This window comes from Mustela putorius, unplaced genomic scaffold, assembly GCF_011764305.1.
Source record: "Mustela putorius furo isolate JIRA1106 unplaced genomic scaffold, ASM1176430v1.1 tig00004068_pilon_pilon_pilon, whole genome shotgun sequence".
Classification (NCBI taxonomy): Eukaryota; Metazoa; Chordata; class Mammalia; order Carnivora; family Mustelidae; genus Mustela; species Mustela putorius.
This window is the reverse complement of record NW_025422199.1, coordinates 87,451-104,287: the sequence shown is the minus strand read 5'-3', so window position 1 is coordinate 104,287 and position 16,837 is coordinate 87,451. Positions and strand designations below refer to the sequence as shown.

At 44.8% G+C, this 16,837-nt stretch overlaps 1 protein-coding gene across 6 annotated transcripts in view; it reads left to right on the top strand.

Annotated features, from left to right (window-relative positions):
• The window catches only part of GNL3L (G protein nucleolar 3 like), a 60,121-nt gene extending 48,970 nt beyond the window's left edge, over positions 1-11,151 (top strand). For all 6 annotated transcript variants that reach the window (XM_013050054.2, XM_013050055.2, XM_013050053.2 and 3 more), the window contains 7 exons: positions 2,397-2,484; positions 3,005-3,179; positions 3,266-3,408; positions 3,730-3,866; positions 5,675-5,802; positions 9,028-9,247; positions 10,817-11,151. In XM_013050054.2, the coding sequence (XP_012905508.1) occupies positions 2,397-2,484; positions 3,005-3,179; positions 3,266-3,408; positions 3,730-3,866; positions 5,675-5,802; positions 9,028-9,247; positions 10,817-10,887 (962 nt within the window). In that variant the 3' untranslated portion in view covers positions 10,888-11,151. The remainder of the gene's footprint in view (positions 1-2,396; positions 2,485-3,004; positions 3,180-3,265; positions 3,409-3,729; positions 3,867-5,674; positions 5,803-9,027; positions 9,248-10,816) is intronic.
• Positions 11,152-16,837: the final 5,686 nt, after the last annotated feature.

Genomic DNA, 16,837 nt, shown 5'->3' with positions numbered 1-16,837 from the left:
GAATAGACATAGAAAATGAACTGGGAAATGATGGGATTGGTGAGGAGTGGAAAGGAAAGATGGATTTAAACGACAGAGGCATGCTAAGAGAGGGAGGTAATGATCACAAAAACATACCAGAAGGATATAGAGACCTACAGAGAGAGACATAAGAGGGCTAGATACTTTATGCATATAGAGAGGTAGACAGACAAACCAAACAAACCATGAGAGAGGGACACCTGGGTGGCTCAGTTGGTTTAGTATCTACTTTGAGCTCAGGTCATGATCCGGTCCTGGGATTAAGTCCAACATTGGACCCGTTGCTCAGCGGGGAGCCTGCTTCTCCCTCTGCCTGCCACTCCCCTGGCTTGTGCTCACACTCTCTCACTCTCTCTATGACAAATAAATAAAATCCTTCAAGAGAAACAATGGAGAGATAGGCAGACACAGATAGACAGATTCCGAGAGTGGTGCACAGGGAAGGAACCAGAACAAAGAGGTAGACAAAGGAACACACACAGTCCTACAAACACATACAGATCCACAAATATATGTACAGATCCACACTTGTGCAGATATGTCTAGACCCAGAGGCAACACACATGCAGACCCAAGTCCTTTGCACGTACTCACCCCAACTCTGTTTCTTGCAAGCAAATAAAGGCACAGAGAGACACGTGTGCTCAGATACACTGGACCTTCAGACTCAGTCACATCCCTAGAGTCACAGAGGGAGTAAAATACACAAACATGTCTATGATGAGATCAATACATATTCACAGAGAAATAGAGACAGGGAAGGCTAGGAATATACAGGCAGAGATAGAAGGAAGCACAGTGAAACATGTGCAGAGGCATACAAACAGAGACAAGCCCATGGAGAGAAGAAACAGGGACTGAGGGAAATTGGCAAAGAGGGACAGAATTTTAAAAAATGAAATCTTGCCACTTTCAATGATATGGATGGAACTAGAAGCTATTATGCTAAGTGAAATAAGTCAATCAGAGAAAGACAATTATCATATGATCTCACTGATACATGGAATTTAACAAACAAAATAGGGGATCATAGGGGAAGAGAGGGAAAAATAAAACAAGACGAAGTAAGAGAGGGAGACAAACCATAAGAGACTCTTAATCATAGGAGACAAACAGATTTGCTGGAGGGGAGGGGGTGGGTGGGATGGAGTACTGGTGATGGGCATTAAGGAGGGCACAGGATGTAATGAGCACCGGGTATTATGTAAGAACCATGAATCATTGACTTCCACTTCTGAAGCTAATAATACCTTATATGTTAATTAATTGAATTTAAATTTAAAAAAGCAAAAAATAAAAAGAGGGGCAGGCAGAATTGATGGGGTGGGGAGAATCAGAAAGGTCAACAGCCAGAATGAGAGACAAAGAGAAAAACCAGTAGAGTAAGGTGCTTAGATAGAGCTATGCAGAGAAAGAAATACATGATAGAGGAAAAGACTGAGCGGGAGAAAGTAAACATGGAAAAAAGAGTAATATTTAGAATGAGAACAACCAAGAGATATGCATGTGCATGTGTACGCACATACACATACACACACACACACACACACATATACATTGATGTGCAGAGACTTCCACACATGGGGGATACACACACATAGACACATCCATCATCCATAAGAGAGTTGTCTGTGGGGGCACCTGGGTGCCTCAGTCGCTTAAGCATCTGCCTTCAGCTCAGGTCAGGATCCCAGGGTTCTAGGATCCAGCCCCATGTCAGGCTCCCTGCTCAGTGTGGAGTTTGTTTCTTCCTCTGCCTCTGTCCCCCCGCCCCTGTGCTAGTGCTCTCTCTCTCTTGCTCTCTCAAATAAATAAAATCTTAAAAAGAGCGTTATGTGCATAAATTCTGGCATACAGAGAAGAATGGTGAGAACAAGAGACCTGGTGAGGGGGTGGCCCACAAAGACATCCACAGGCCTGGAGGTACTCATAGATGCTTGAACAGAAAGCATACACCACGGGCAGACAGTGGTTCAGCCCTCTGGAGAGGGCTCTCCCACTACCCACCAGGTGAATTTTACATCAGGACAGATGGTTCTCTGTTCGGCAGACATTTCTTCATGTCTGCCTTCTGTTGGATCGTGTTACAGAGGCCTTGCATTGAGCACCTTTCCCAGGCTGGTTGTAAGTGGGAGGTGAGTGTCATTACTGAGAGAGGGACTTGTCTACCCAGTATGCTCACAAATGGAGGAAAAGGGTAGGTAGGCCATGTTGGGGCTTGGTCAGGGTCTGGGATGGGAAGGCAGGAGGCCAGTCTCTGTTTTTGGCTTCCCCATAGCTTGGTCATTGTCCCTTCCTGTGCTGCCCACATACAGGCTGGCCCAAATGCTCCTGAGGGCCCTTCCTGGCCTGAGTCATCTGCCACTCCTTTGTAGGTCTTCCTAATGTTGGGAAGAGCAGCCTGATCAATAGCCTGAAGCGCAGCCGTGCATGCAGTGTGGGAGCCGTTCCTGGCATCACCAAGTAAGCACCTCCCTGCTCCCCAGCTCCATAGCTCCTCGACTATACTGTTCCCCCGTTTATCGTGTCCTCAGCCCCTGCCCTTCTCCTTATCTTGGCCCAGCCTCTGACTCTTCCCTGGGCATGGGAGTCTCACTAATAGTCCTCATTGATCTGGTACACCCTAGGTGTGGGCCAGGCACTGAGCTGGGTGCTTCCTCCTCAGCTCCTTGAAGTCTCTTAGCCAAGCAAGATGGGGCTATAGGTAAGCAACTCCACTTTCTGGTTGGGGCAGCGGAGGCTCAGAGAATCAGGAGCTTGCTCACAGTCCTGCAGCTTAGTCACCAGTGGCAGGGACTAGAGGAGCATTAGTCCCAGGTCTGTAGGCCCCAGAGCCCCTAGGCCCGCATCTCTCCATCTTCATCAGTGTGCTGTTTGCCCTTCGCCCCTCTCCCAGCTGTGTGCCTGGGACCTAGGGGATACCAGATACATCCCAGCTCATAAGTGCCTTGCAGTCTCTCTTAGCTCCTCTTCCCTGTCCTAGATTCATGCAGGAGGTCTATCTGGACAAGTTCATTCGGCTGCTGGATGCCCCAGGCATTGTCCCAGGACCGAACTCAGAGGTGGGCACCATCCTGCGCAACTGTGTCCACGTGCAGAAGTTGATAGACCCTGTGACCCCGGTAGAGACCATCCTCCAACGCTGTAACCTGGAGGAGGTACAGAAGACTCTTGCTCATGCCTTGCTCAGCTCCAAGGGCCCTTCATTTTTCCTCATGTTTTTTTTTCATTCTCTCTTCACCAGATTTCCAACTATTATGGCATCTCTGGGTTCCAGACTACTGAGCACTTTCTGACTGCAGTGGCTCACCGCTTGGGGAAGAAGAAGAAGGGAGGCATATACAGTCAGGAGCAGGCAGCCAAAGCTGTTTTGGCTGACTGGGTGAGGTGAGGTGAAGGCTAGGGGTGAGGGTAGACATGTGGAGAGTCAGGTTCCACAAAGTGGGGAGGGTGCATCTCTGTTTATTGCGGTGGTGGGGCAGCCTGGCATCCTGTTTCCTAGGTCAGGGGAAGGCCGAAGCTCCAGATCATGTCCCCATTTGGAATTTGTGGCCAGTGACTATTCAGCAAGTCAGCTTCTTACTGTTTGGAAGCTACTGTGGGTTTTCCTTGTTCTTCATCGTTTATGACTTGGGAACTCATCCTCTCTTTGATTGGTCATTTGTTCTCTTAATGACATTGCCAGTTTCCTCCTATCTCCCAATGCAGCGGGAAGATCAGCTTCTATACACTCCCACCTGCCACTCACACTCTGCCTGCCCATCTCAGTGCTGAGATCATTAAGGAGATGACTGAAGTCTTTGACATTGAGGATACTGAGCAGGCCAATGAAGACACCATGGAATGTAAGTAGGGGCCAGTGGACTGGCCTGCCTGGTACTTTGTCTTGCCCTAGGTGGGAGGCACATAGACCCAGCAACAAATCCCGTGCTTGACCTTACCCTGCCATGGCCCTACTCTGGCTTTGGGAAAGTTATTTAACCAACTCTAAGCTTAATGTTTTCTTCCACAAGGTGGAGAATTCTAACCTGGGCCATGTGGGTGGTTGTGGACTCTTGGTAGATAGGAAAGAAAGTCTGCAAAGTACTGTGTACACAGTGAGGTGCTCAGGAAATATGAGGGTCCTTTCCCCATCTCTTGGGACCTGGAGTGGACTAAAACACTCCTCTCCAAAACCCCTTCGCTGCTCTAAGCTTTGTCTCAGGTACTGCATGTCTATTCCTAGAGTTTTGTTCTCACCCCCCATTGGTGGGGAGGCACTGGAGTCACAGAAAGCTGGTATTTCCTGAATGGTGCATGGTCAGTGGCAGGCAGAGGTAGTATTTAAAGCAGCTCTTCTGCCCTGAGGTCTAAGACTGTCCCAGCCTGGAGTAGCTAAGTGGATAAAAGAATGGACTGCCTGGAGTTAAATTCAAGTTTTGTTTCCTGTTAGCTCTGTGATGCTGCATACATTACTTCATTTCTCCAAGTCTCAATGGCATCATCTATAAAATGGAGACAGTAGCATTCACCCAGTAAGATGGTCATGAAGACTAACTTAATATGTAAAAACACAGCAGTGCTGGCTTTGAGTGTGTGTTTGGTGAATATTAGTTGTTATTATGGTGATCACTTGCTGGGGTACAGAGATGTGGCTTTGAGAAACTCCTATAGGAAATTTGTTCTCTTCAGGTACTACCATCTGCGACTTTGGCTTATGGCTTCTCCTTCCTTCTCTACCCCACCTCAGAAAGGTGCCCTGTGCTCTCTGGGCCTGTCTGTGGACACACGGGCATTGGAAGTAGCCCTGGCTGGCCTGGCTTCTGGTTTCTCTTAAGGGCCACTAGCTTTCCTTCTCAGGGCCTTCTAGTGTCCTTAGATTACAGATGAGGACAAGAGGACTTGCCTGCTTCAGACACTATTCCCCAGATGGCTTCTGGCAGGTCCATTCTCTTTCTGAATTTTACTTCTCTCTTCTACCATGTGGGTAGTTGGGATGAATTAGAGTGTGTGTTCCTATGATGATGCTTGACCCTGGTTGCATGTGAGGGCAAGAGGGGCTTCATCTCTGAGAACGTGCTTTGGCAAAAGATTGAGGTCTGGAAAATTGAGGAGAGGGAGAGGTTAATGATGAGAGTTTCCTAGGGGAGTTGGCCCTAGTGTTGGATCTTGAAGAGTGAGTAGGAATTAGAGGAAGGGGATGGGAACAAAGTTTAGAAGTAGGGGGGAGGATAGCATGGGTCCAGGGCAAGGTGTACATTAATGGTTTGCAGTGGAGGCCAGCTCCAGGCAAGGGGCCAGAGGGAAGGGGAGAGAGGCCTCATCCTCGGACAGAAACCCAGTGGCTGCTGTCTCAGGCCAGTGTGTTTCAGGTATCCTCTGCTGTGACAGCAGCCCCATGTCATAGGCTTGTGGTATTCTTATTTTCTTGATGAAGAAGCTAAGGCTCCAAGACCAGTTCCCAGCAGGTGAAAGCCCTATGGCAAGACCCATGTCTTTCATCCTTTGTCATGTGGCCTCCCATCAGGAATGAAGGAGCATTCTCTCCCAACTCCCTTGGGCAGTGTCCACATATCCTTTCCACTGAGGCCTGAACGGGTTGGTGGGGGCACTGGCAGGGGGCCTGACAGCAGGGAGGAGTTAGGCTCTGACAGTGGTGTTGGTTGTTTTAAAGGCTTGGCCACTGGAGAAGCAGATGAACTGTTGGGTGACATGGACCCACTCGAAATGGAAATTAAGTGGCTCCATTCTCCGATGATGAAAATAGCAGATGCCATGGAAAATAAAACCACTGTGTACAAGGTACCCATCCCGTTTCTTCATGGTAACCCTCTCCTCTACCCAGGGCTCTGGGGAGTAGTTGGTTCCTTCTGCCTGGCTTCTACAAGGTATGCCTGTAAGGGTGGGGAATGTAGGTCATTCATTCACTCCCTGTGGTCCCTGTGGGCATCAGGTGTGTGCATCCTTTACCAGGCAATGGCAGGTCCAAGGAGGAGGCATGCTCTCTCAAGTAGCTTTTCCATCCTGGCTCCAGCCTAGAAAACAGGTATCCCCGTTCAGTTGTTCAAGTTGCAAACCTAGGTACCCCTGACTCTTCCCTCCAGCTAGCATCCAGTATACCAGATGGTCAGTCAGCAAGTCCTGTGGCTTCTCCCTCCTATGTCTGTTGAGAAGCTATTAGCTTCTTATAGTCCCTGCCATTTCTATAAGCCTAGTCCTAGTTTCTAACCCTTTCTCACCTCAACATATGTGCCATGGTTTCTAATTGCACAGTCTGGCCATGTCATGGTTTCTAATTGCACAGTCTGGCCATGTCACCTTACCTGTCATGGCTCCCCAGTACCTCTGTGATCAAATCACGTCAGTATGCCTGCTTATGATTCCTGGAGGCTTTTTCAGCTGCTTCTGCCAGTCTCCCTATCTGTGCCCTTCAGGAGGTCACAGTTCAGTGGGTTTCACATACAGACCTCTGCACTGTTACAGGAGACACGCAGACTAGGGGTGAGGGCAGAGGCTGGGAAAGCATGGATCCAAGGGCCCTAACCTGTACTACTTGTGGGTCAGGGAAGTCTCCCTGAAGGCCTTGATCCTTGTGCTACTTCTTGGAGGCTGAGGAATTCTCTGGTTGAGTCAGGCAGCGGCCCATGGCCAGAAGCTTGGATGGTGCTTATGCTGAGACCCAAAGAGGAGAGAGAGTGGTGTTTTGGGGAAACGTTTGTACTATGGGGTGGTTGGAGTGAGAGTGGAGGCAAGGAGAGATGAATCTGGAATCAGATCATAGCAGTCCTTGAGTTAGACCTTAAACCAGGGGTGTTAGGAAAACACTGACAATTGGTTGTTTTTTTCTGTCAAAGGGTTTTCTATTTTTTCCCCATTTTGTTTATTTAAAATGTTTTTCATATTTTATATTTTTTATAAAAAAAGATACCTTTTGGAGTCTGGGTGGCTCAGTTGTTGAGCATCTGCCTTTGGCTCAGGTCATGGTCCCAGGGTCCTGGGATCAAGCCCCGCATTGGCTCCCTGAAAAAAAAGATACTTTTATTTATTTTTTGACTAGGTAGTATGTGTACGTGGTATAAAATTTAAAAGATACTAAAGTGGATACAGTGAAAAGTAACTTTGTCTCCTGCAGCTGTCTCCCAGCTGCCTTGTCCCCTCCTTGAAGGCACTCACTATTCACAGACTTGAATGTCTTTCTTTCATGCACATGCATGTATACTTATACAGAGATAGATCTATTTTAATTCAAATAATAGCATGCTAGTTGTATTCAGCACTTTGCTTATTTCACTTACAAATTTATCTTGTAGATTGTGCCCCATGATTACTGAAGAGCCATCCTTTATTTTTGATGGTTCCACAATATCTGGAAGGGTTTCTTAAGCAAGGAAATGACACAGTCATCATGTATTAGAACACACACTCAGGGGGCTCCTGGGTGGCTTAGTCAGTTAAGCATCTGCCTGTGGCTCAGGTCATGATCCTGGGGTCCTGGGATAGCGTTCTATATCAGGCTTTCTCTCCCTCTATCCTCCTCCCCCTCCCCCCAGACTCATGCTTGCTCTCTCTCTGCCTCTCAAATAAATAAATAAATAAATAAAATCTTAAAAAAAAAAAAGGAACTTTCACTCTGGCAGCCACAGTAAAAATCAGGTTGGGAAGAAAGGGACTGGGGTGGAGGTGGGGGGGCGTAGGAAGGAAACTGTCACCCTATATTCTGTGCAAGATGATGAAGCCTGCAGTGTGGTGGTGACATGCCATTCTCATTCTCATAGTTTTCAAGATTCCCCTGGTACTTACAGGAAAACCAGTGTAAAGTTGTGTGCTTAAGTCTGTCTGGTAGTATTTCTCAGTGATCCCATAAGCCCCAGAGCATACCGTTTTTCCTTAGGGACCTAGAGTAGTTCCCCGCTCTATGCTATAGGTTCCAGACTCAGGTTCAGGGAACCTGAGCAGGGCCACTTCCTTGTACAACTCTGAGAGATAACCATTTAGGTGTGCCATATTGTGAATGGTGCTCTCTGCTGCAGCCCCAGAGTTGTATAGTGTGGTAGCCTTGCCTTTTCCCCATCATAGTGTAATGGGTAGTCATACATTAGTATAAGCCTCACTGCTAGGGTTCTTACTTATTCCTGTTTGCTAGCTCTGTGACCTTAGGTGCTTTGTTTGTCATAGCACTGTTGCAGGAGTAATGAGTTTGTATATGTGTCCATATATATGTGTACACACATGTATATGTGTGTACTATACACCGTGAACTTTCTGTCAATGTTTGCTTTTACCATCCATGTGTACCCACATGTACTCCAGCCAGACAGGCACCCTTTTGGATGCCCAGCTATTTTCTGTGCTTTTCCATTGTTCATGGTCAGGAATGACCTTCCCATCAGTAGAAGCATATTGATCACCGCCTTCTCTAAAACCTCTGCCACTTAACACTGTGTCTTTCTAGTGCGCACTTAACAAACTCTAACTTGGTTTGTGATATTGGTTGGTTGTATCCTCTTTAGACTGGTTGCTTCTCAAAGATGGGACTGCATTTGACTCGTTTCTCCATTTCCCCACATAGAGCTGGGCACAGAATAGGCATCAGAAAATACTATCATGAGACACTACATCAAAAACTAATGATGCACTGTATGGTGACTAACATAACAATAAAATTATAAATAAGTAAATAAATTTACTCAATGAGAGAAAAATGGAAAATACTTTTAAATTGAGTAAGACTTTGTAGGGTCACTTGAGAAAAGGATAATACCAACCGTCATTGATCAAGTAACCCTGCTTCTTTACTTTATTCTTGCAAAAGCCATGTAAGCTACCCATTGTCTACCCCATTTGACAGATGAGCCAGCTACAGCTGAGAAATTAACTAAGCACCTTCTAGTTGGTTATGGATCCAGACTTGGAGCTTAGTTCTGTGTGGCTCTAGGCTTCCTATTCTTAACCAAACCTGTCTCCTCTGCAGAAGTCTTGGTGGTACTCTAGGGGCCCAGACCTAACTGTTGTCCTCTCTCTCTCCAGATTGGAGATCTCACTGGGTATTGCACCAATCCGAACCGACATCAGATGGGGTGGGCGAAACGCAATGTGGATCACTACCCCAGGAAGAGTAGCACAGTGGACATTTGCCCTGTGGACCGCCGCCCAGTGCTGCAGAGGATCATGGAGACCGATCCCCTGCAGCAGGGCCAGGCTCTTGCTTCTGCCCTGAAGAATAAGAAGAAGATGCAGAAGCGTACCGGTGGGGACATCTGATCATACCCCTCCTTCTCATGCTCCAAAAAGCACCCACTTGGGCCCGATTAGGAGCTCCTGAATGTGTCCAGTGCCAGGCTAACCCTAGTTAAGGGCCAGGGATGGCTTAGGGGACTCACCTACTAGCATAGTGGTTCTCAGACTTTACTCATTATTAGAATTGCCTAGATGGCTTGTTAAAACACAGAGTTCTGAGCACCCCCCCCCCCGAGTTTCTGATTTGAGTATGTTGGCCATTGGGCCCAAGAATTTGTGTTGCTAACTGGTTCCTGATTGATGCTGATTTGCTTTTCTGAGAACCATACTTGGAGAACCATTGGCCTAGTCTATGTGTCAAATAGCCACCATTTATTTCTTAGCTGCTTTCTCTGTGTTAGGAAGCTTATGGGTTCTATGTAATGTTTACTATATCCTTAGGTGATATACTCAAAATTCAAAAGGTACAAAGGGATATACAGCAAAATGTTTTTCTCCTTCCAACCTCCCAGTCATCTAGACCTCTTCACATAGTGACCAGTTAATTTCTTCTATCTCATTTCTGAGATAGGTACACAAGCAAATATCTCTATATCTATATTTTTTGTCCTCTGTTTCTATGCAAACACTAGTCACCTGAACATACAGTTTTGCCACATCATGTTTCCATTTAATGGCAGTTCACAAAAGAACTTCCTCCTTCATTTTAAGGTGGTCTGTTGTGTAGTTGGCTGAGTTAGGTCTTCATGTTCCACTAATCTTTAACTCAATGCAAGTATTATCCTCATTTGGTATGTGAGAAAACTGTGGCCCAGAGACATTAATTGACACACTCAAGGTGAAACAACTGCTATTTAATGGAGCCAAAATGTAAACGTAGGATTGACCACAGAAGTCCAATTCTTTGCCCTTGGCCTGGTTTCACACTGAGTACTGGAAATCCAGAGATGAATTACCCTTGAACTCCTGGTCTTGCTATAAGAGAGTGAGGAGGAAATAAGAAAACAGACATTGGCAACACGGAGTATTCACAGACACAGAAAGCAGAGTGAGGAAACCTAACTCAGCCTGGTGAACCTAACCTGGATTGTGGTGGGGTAGGGGTGATCAGAGAGGGCTTCCTGGAGGAGGTTATGTCTGAGGGGAACCCTGAGGGACAGTAGGGTATGGCTAGAGGATGGGAGGTGAGCATTTAGGCTTAAAGTCCCTACTTCCATGCTGCCCCTTTGCTATGAGAGCTTTGAGGGTAATGACAAGAGTGCTAAGTTCAACGCAGTAAAAGAAAATTGCTGTTTGGATACTAGGAAGGGATAAAAATACTTGGAGACCAGTGAGTCTGACACTCTGATATAGAAGCTATATTGGGGTGAACATTTCACAGGTAGGCAGATGGGTCTACCTGTGAGATTGCATGCTGGCTGCCAATACCCCCCACCCAGTTGTTTTGTTGTTTGGTCTTGGGAGTAAGTGAGCCAGTTTGGGAGTTTGATATAGACCAGGGTAGCTCTAGGCCAGCTCCTGTGGGCGTTCTGTTGGCAAGCCAGCCACCAAGTGACTACCTGTATTTCTCCATCTGCAGATAAACTCGCCAGCAAGTTGTCTGATTCCATGATGTCTGTCCTCGACCTCTCTGGCAACACTGATGACTGATCGACTAGTCTCACCCCCTCTTGTCCCTCCAAGCACCAGTTCCAGTGGGATGGGGGAATACAGATGGAATGGTGTGCTTCTCCCTGAAATACCTGCATATTAAAAAAAACCTCTTCATCCACCATGCCCCTTCTCACTGTCCCTTTCATTGTTCAAAGAAAAAAAGAGTTCAGAGTCACTGGACTAGCAAACCCCGTATCCTTTATTTAACCCCTACTCTGTTTTACAAGAGAAATAAAATTACCGTCAGATCCCTGATGCTAACGATTTGTCCCTCATCCTGTAGGTTGGTCTGGTTTGAGGAGTAACTCTCACAAAACCGTCTTGGACAGTTAAATGTACAACTAGAGGCGAGGCTGCTGGTAGACCTGGGTGGGGGGATTCCCTGGGAGGGTGATTATTTATCAGTGTGCAACAGATCTCAGTGGCAAGACATTCCTGTGATGGTCTGTAGGCTATACATCTTCCACCAAGTCTGCAGGTCCTCATCTGGGTGGCAGTGATGGTAGGGGGAATAGTGATGAGCCTTGTCTCTAAAAGGGCCTGGGGCAGGGATAGAGGGAAGAAAACAAGCCTGGCTGGTTGTTGTAAGTGCTACCGTGTTTGCATGAAAGGAAAACAAGGTGTGTGTTGGTATTGTGGCTAGATGTGTTAGGGGCAAATCATACCTTGGGGCATTTTTAGGCACATTGGGTTGGAGGAGCCCTTGAACTGAAGCACTCTGGCTGGGCCCCACCCTTCCATGACCACTTCTCATCCAGGACCACTGTTTGAATTCCATGATTCAGAAGGGTTCTGGTACCATTTATTCACAGCCTACATCCTCAAGGGAGCTTCTATATTGGGGTGGGTTAGCTGAAACTGAGCACATTTGAAGGGAGTGGCTGTTAGATCACTTTACTCTTTCCCCCTACTCCAAACGTCCACATCATCTTACTCTTTACTCATGATGTCACTGCTAATTTACCTATTCAATTTTTAAAAAGACTTTATTTGTCAGAGAGAGAGCACAGGCACAAGCAGGGGGAGCGGCAAGCAAAGGAAGAAGCAGGTTCCCTGTTGAGCAAGGATCCCAATGCAGGACTGGATCCCAGGACTCTGGGATCATGACCTGAGCTAAAAGCAGATGCTTCTGTCTGAGCAACCCAGGTGTTCTACCTGTTCAAATTCTAAAATCAGAACCACATGATGGACTGGAGCACTTGGCTGCAGGCTGATTGGCAGGGAAGTGCAGCCCACTCCTGCATTCTATGGCAGCCAAAGAAGAGAATTAAGTACTACTTGAGCACAAATTGCACCAAACCCCAAAAACCTGTTAGCTCCTTTAACCCTCAATACAGTTCTCCCAGGGGTTAGTCTCCCCATATGAAAGACAAACAGGCTCAGGAAGCTGTTTGGACATAACCAAAACATTAAATGTTGGTACCAGGATTGGAACCCAGATGTGATAAAAGCTATGTGCAGATTCTTTCCTCTGCATTGTACTGTCACCTTAACATTGATTAAGCACCTACTGTGTGCCAGCCTCTATTATCAAGCCCTTTAAATACACTCTTTTTTCAGTTTTTTTCGCATTTAATTTCATTTTATTGTCAACTAAATCCCTTAATTCTTATACTGCTATTCCCACACCTCCACTGTTCATGATGGTATAGTTTTCTTATTTTTTGAATTTTTTTTAAATTTATTTTTTTAGTGTTCCTAGATTCATTGATTATGCACCACACCCAGTGCTCCATGAAATACATGCCCTCCTTAATACCCACCATCAGGCTCACCCATGCCCCCACCCCCCCACCCCTCCAAAAACCCTTAGTTTGTTTCTTAGAGTCTATAGTCTCTCATGGTTCATCTCCCCCTCCTATTTCCCCTAATCCACTTTTCCTTTCCTGCTCCAAATGTCCTCCTGCTGTTCCTTACACTCCACAAATGAAATCCTATGATAATTGACTTTCTCTGCTTGACTTACTTCACTCAGCATAATCTCCTCCAGTCCCATCCATGTTGATACAAAAGTAGGGTATTCATCCTTTCTGATGGAGGCAAAATACTCCATTGTATATATGAACCATATCCTCTTTATCCACTCATCTGTTGAAGGGTATCTTGGCTCTTTCCACAGTTTGGCGATTGTGGCCATTGCTGCTATGAACATTGGTGTATAGATGGCCCTTCTCATTACATCTGTATCTTTGTATATACCCAGTAGTGCAATTGCGGGGTACTAGGGTAGCTCTATTTTTAATTTCTTAAGGAACCTCCACACTTTTCCAAATTGGCCACACCAACTTGCATTCCCACCAACAGTGTAAGAGGGTTCCCCTTACTCCACATCCTCTCCCAACACACGTTGTTTACTGTCTTGTTAATTTTTGTGATGCTAACTAGGGTAAGGTGGTATCTCAGTGTGGTTTTGATTTGAATTTCCCTGATGGCTAATGATGATGAACATTTTTTCATGTGTCAGATAGCCATTTGTATGTCTTCTTTGGAGAAGTGTCTGTTCATGTCTTCTGCCCATTTTTTGATGTGATTATTTGTTTTTTGCGTGTTGAATTTGAGGAGTTCTTTATAGATCTTGAATATCAGCCTTTAGTCTCTAGAGTCATTTGTGAATATCTTCTCCCATTCCGTGGGTTGCCTCTTTGTTTTGTTGAGTGTTTCCTTTGCTGTGAAGCAGCTTTTGATCTTGATGACATCCCATTTTTGCTTTTGTTTCCTTTGCCTTTGGAGACACTTTTTTTTTTTAAGATTTTATTTATTTGACAGAGAGAGATCACAAGTAGGCAGAGAGGCGGGGAGAGGGAGAAGCAGGCTCCCTGCTGAGCAGACAGCCTGATATGGGGATCGATACCAGGACCCTGAGACCATGACCTGAGCAGAAGGCAGAGGCTTTAACCCACTGAGCCACCCAGGCGCCCCTGGAGACATATCTTGAAAGAAGTTGCTGTGACTGATGTCAGAGAGGTTACTGCCTATGTTCTCCTCTAGGATTTCAATAGATTCCTGCCTCATGTTGAGGTCTTTTACCCTTTTTGAGTTTATCTTTGTGTATGGTGTAAGAGAATGGTCTAGTTTCATTCTTCTATACATAGCTGTCCAATTTTCCCAGCACCATTTATTGAAGAGAGTGTCTTTTTTCCACTGTATATTTTTTCCTGCTTTGTCGAAGATTATTTGACCGTAGAGTTGAGGGTCCAAATCTGGACTCTATACTCTGTTCCACTGCTCTATGTATCTGTTTTTGTGCCAGTACCATGCTGTCTTGGTCAAGATCACAGCTTTGTTGTGAAGCTTGAAATCAAGCAATGTGATGCCCCCAGTTTTGTTTTTCTTTTTCAACACTTCCTTAGCAATTCAGGATCTTTTCTGGTTCCATACAAATTTTAGGATTGTTTGTTCCACCACTTTGAAGAATGCCGGTGGAATTTTGATCAGGATAGCATTGAAAGTGTAGATTGCTCTGGGAAGTATAGACATTTTAACAATGTTTATTCTTCTGATCCAGGACTATGGAATGCTTTTCCATCTTTTTGTGTCCTCTTCAATTTCTTTTCATAAGTGTTCTGTAGTTCCTCGAGTACAGATCCTTTATCTCTTTGGTTAGGTTTATTCGCAGGTATCTTATGGTTCTTGGTGCCATAGTAAATGGAATCGATTCTCTAAATACCCTTTCTGTATTTTCATTGTTAATGTATAAGAAAGCAACTGATTTCTGTGCATTGATTTTATATCCTGCCACACTACTGAATTGCTGTATGAGTTATAGTAGTTTGGGGGTGGAGTATTTTGGGTTTTCCATATAAAGTATCATGTTGTCTGCAAAGAGAGAGAGTTTTACTTCTTCACCAATTTGAATACCTTTTATTTATTTATTTATTTTTTGTTGTTGTTGTCTGATTGCTGTTGCTAGGACTTCTAGTACAATGTTGAACAACAGTGGTGAATGGTGCAGGGTTGCAGACTGGACAAAACAAGAGGATCTGTCCATATGCTTTCTATAAGAGACACATTTGGAACCCAAAGATACATCCAGAGTGAAAGTGAAGGGATGGAGAATCATCTTTCATGCCAGTGGGCCTCAAAAGAAAGCTGGGGTAGCAATTCTCGTATCGGATAAATTAGATTTTAAGCTAAAGGGGCACCTGGGTGGCTCAGTGGGTTAAAGCCTCTGCCTTCGGCTCAGATCATGATCCCAGGGTCCTGGGATTGAGCCCCGCATCTGGCTCTCTGCTCGGCACGAAGCCTGCTTCCCTTCCTCTCTTCCTACCTGCCTCTCTGCCTACTTGTGATCTCTGTCTGTCAAATAAATAAATAAAGTCTTTAAAAAAGATTTTAAGCTAAAGACTGTAGTCAGAGATACAGGAGGGCATTACATCATTCTTAAAGGATCTATCCACCAAGAAGATCTAACAATTGTAAATATGTCCTCAATATGGGAGCAGCCAACTACATAAGCTAACTGTTAATCAAAATAAAGAGTCATATTGATATGAATTCATTAATTGTGGGGGATCTTAACATGCCAGTCTCAGTAATAGATCATTGAAGCAGAAAATCAATAAAGAAACAAGAGCTTTGAATGACATATTGGAGCAGATGTACCTCATACATATTTACAGAACATTCCACCCTAAAACAACAATACTCATTCTTCTCGAGTGCACATGGAACTGTCTCCAGAATAGACCACATACTAGGTCACAAATCAAGGCTCAACTGATACCAAAATATTGAGATTATTCTCTGGGCATTCTCAGAGCACAATGCTTTGAAACTGGAACTCAACCACAAGAGAAAGTTTGGAAGGAATTCAAACACTTGGAAGCTAAAGACCATCCTGCTCAAGAATGTTTGGATCAACCAGGAAATCAAAGAACTTAAACAATTCATGGAAACCAATGAGAATGAAGATACATTGGTCCAAAACGTATGGGATATAGCAAGGGTGGTCCTAACGGGGAAATACATAGCCATCCAATCCTCGCTCAAAAAAATTGAAAAATCCCGAATACAACAACTCTCTTTATACCTTAAAGGACTGAAAAAATCAATGACAAATTTAGCCAACCCCACGCACAAGAAGGGAAATAATCAAGATCAGAGTATAGATCAATGAGTTAGAAACTTGAGATACAGTAGAACACATCGACGAAACTAGAAGCTGGTTCTTTGAAAGAATCAGTAAGATCGATAAAACACTGGCCAAACTAATCCAAAAGAAAAGAGAGAGGACCCAAATTAATAAAATTATGAATGAAAGGGCAGAGATCACCACCAACACCAAGGAAATAGAAACAATCATCAGAAATTATTATCAACAGTTTTATGCCAATAAGTTAAGCAACCTAGAAGAAATGGATGCATTCCTGGGAACCTATAAACTTCCAAGACTGAAACGCAAAGAAATTGACAACCTGAATAGGCCAATATCTAGTAACAAGATTGAAGACATGATAAAAAACCTCCCAAAAAACAAGAGCCCAGGATCTGATGGATTCAGATGTTTGAATGTTTCCTTTGAAACATTCAAAGAAGAAATAATACCTATTCTCCCAAAGCTGTTTCAAAGAAACAGAAACAGAAGGAAAACTTCTGTACTCTTTTTATGAAGACAGCATTACCCTGGTCCCCAAACCAGGCAAAGACCCCATCAAAAAGGAGAATTTCAGACCATTATCCCTGATGAATATGGATGCCAAGATTCTCAACAGGATCCTAGCTAATAGGATCCAACAGTACATTAAAAAGATTATCCACCATGACCAGGTGGGTTTTATCCCTGGGATGCAAGGGTGGTTCAACATTCTCAAATCAATCAATGTGATAGAACAAATCAATAAGAGAGGAGAACCACCTGGTCCTCTCAACTAATGCAGAAAAAGCATTTTGGGTATCTCTTATATAAGTTTTATGTGTCCTGCTGTTGTGTTTGAACCATGTTTCCCTT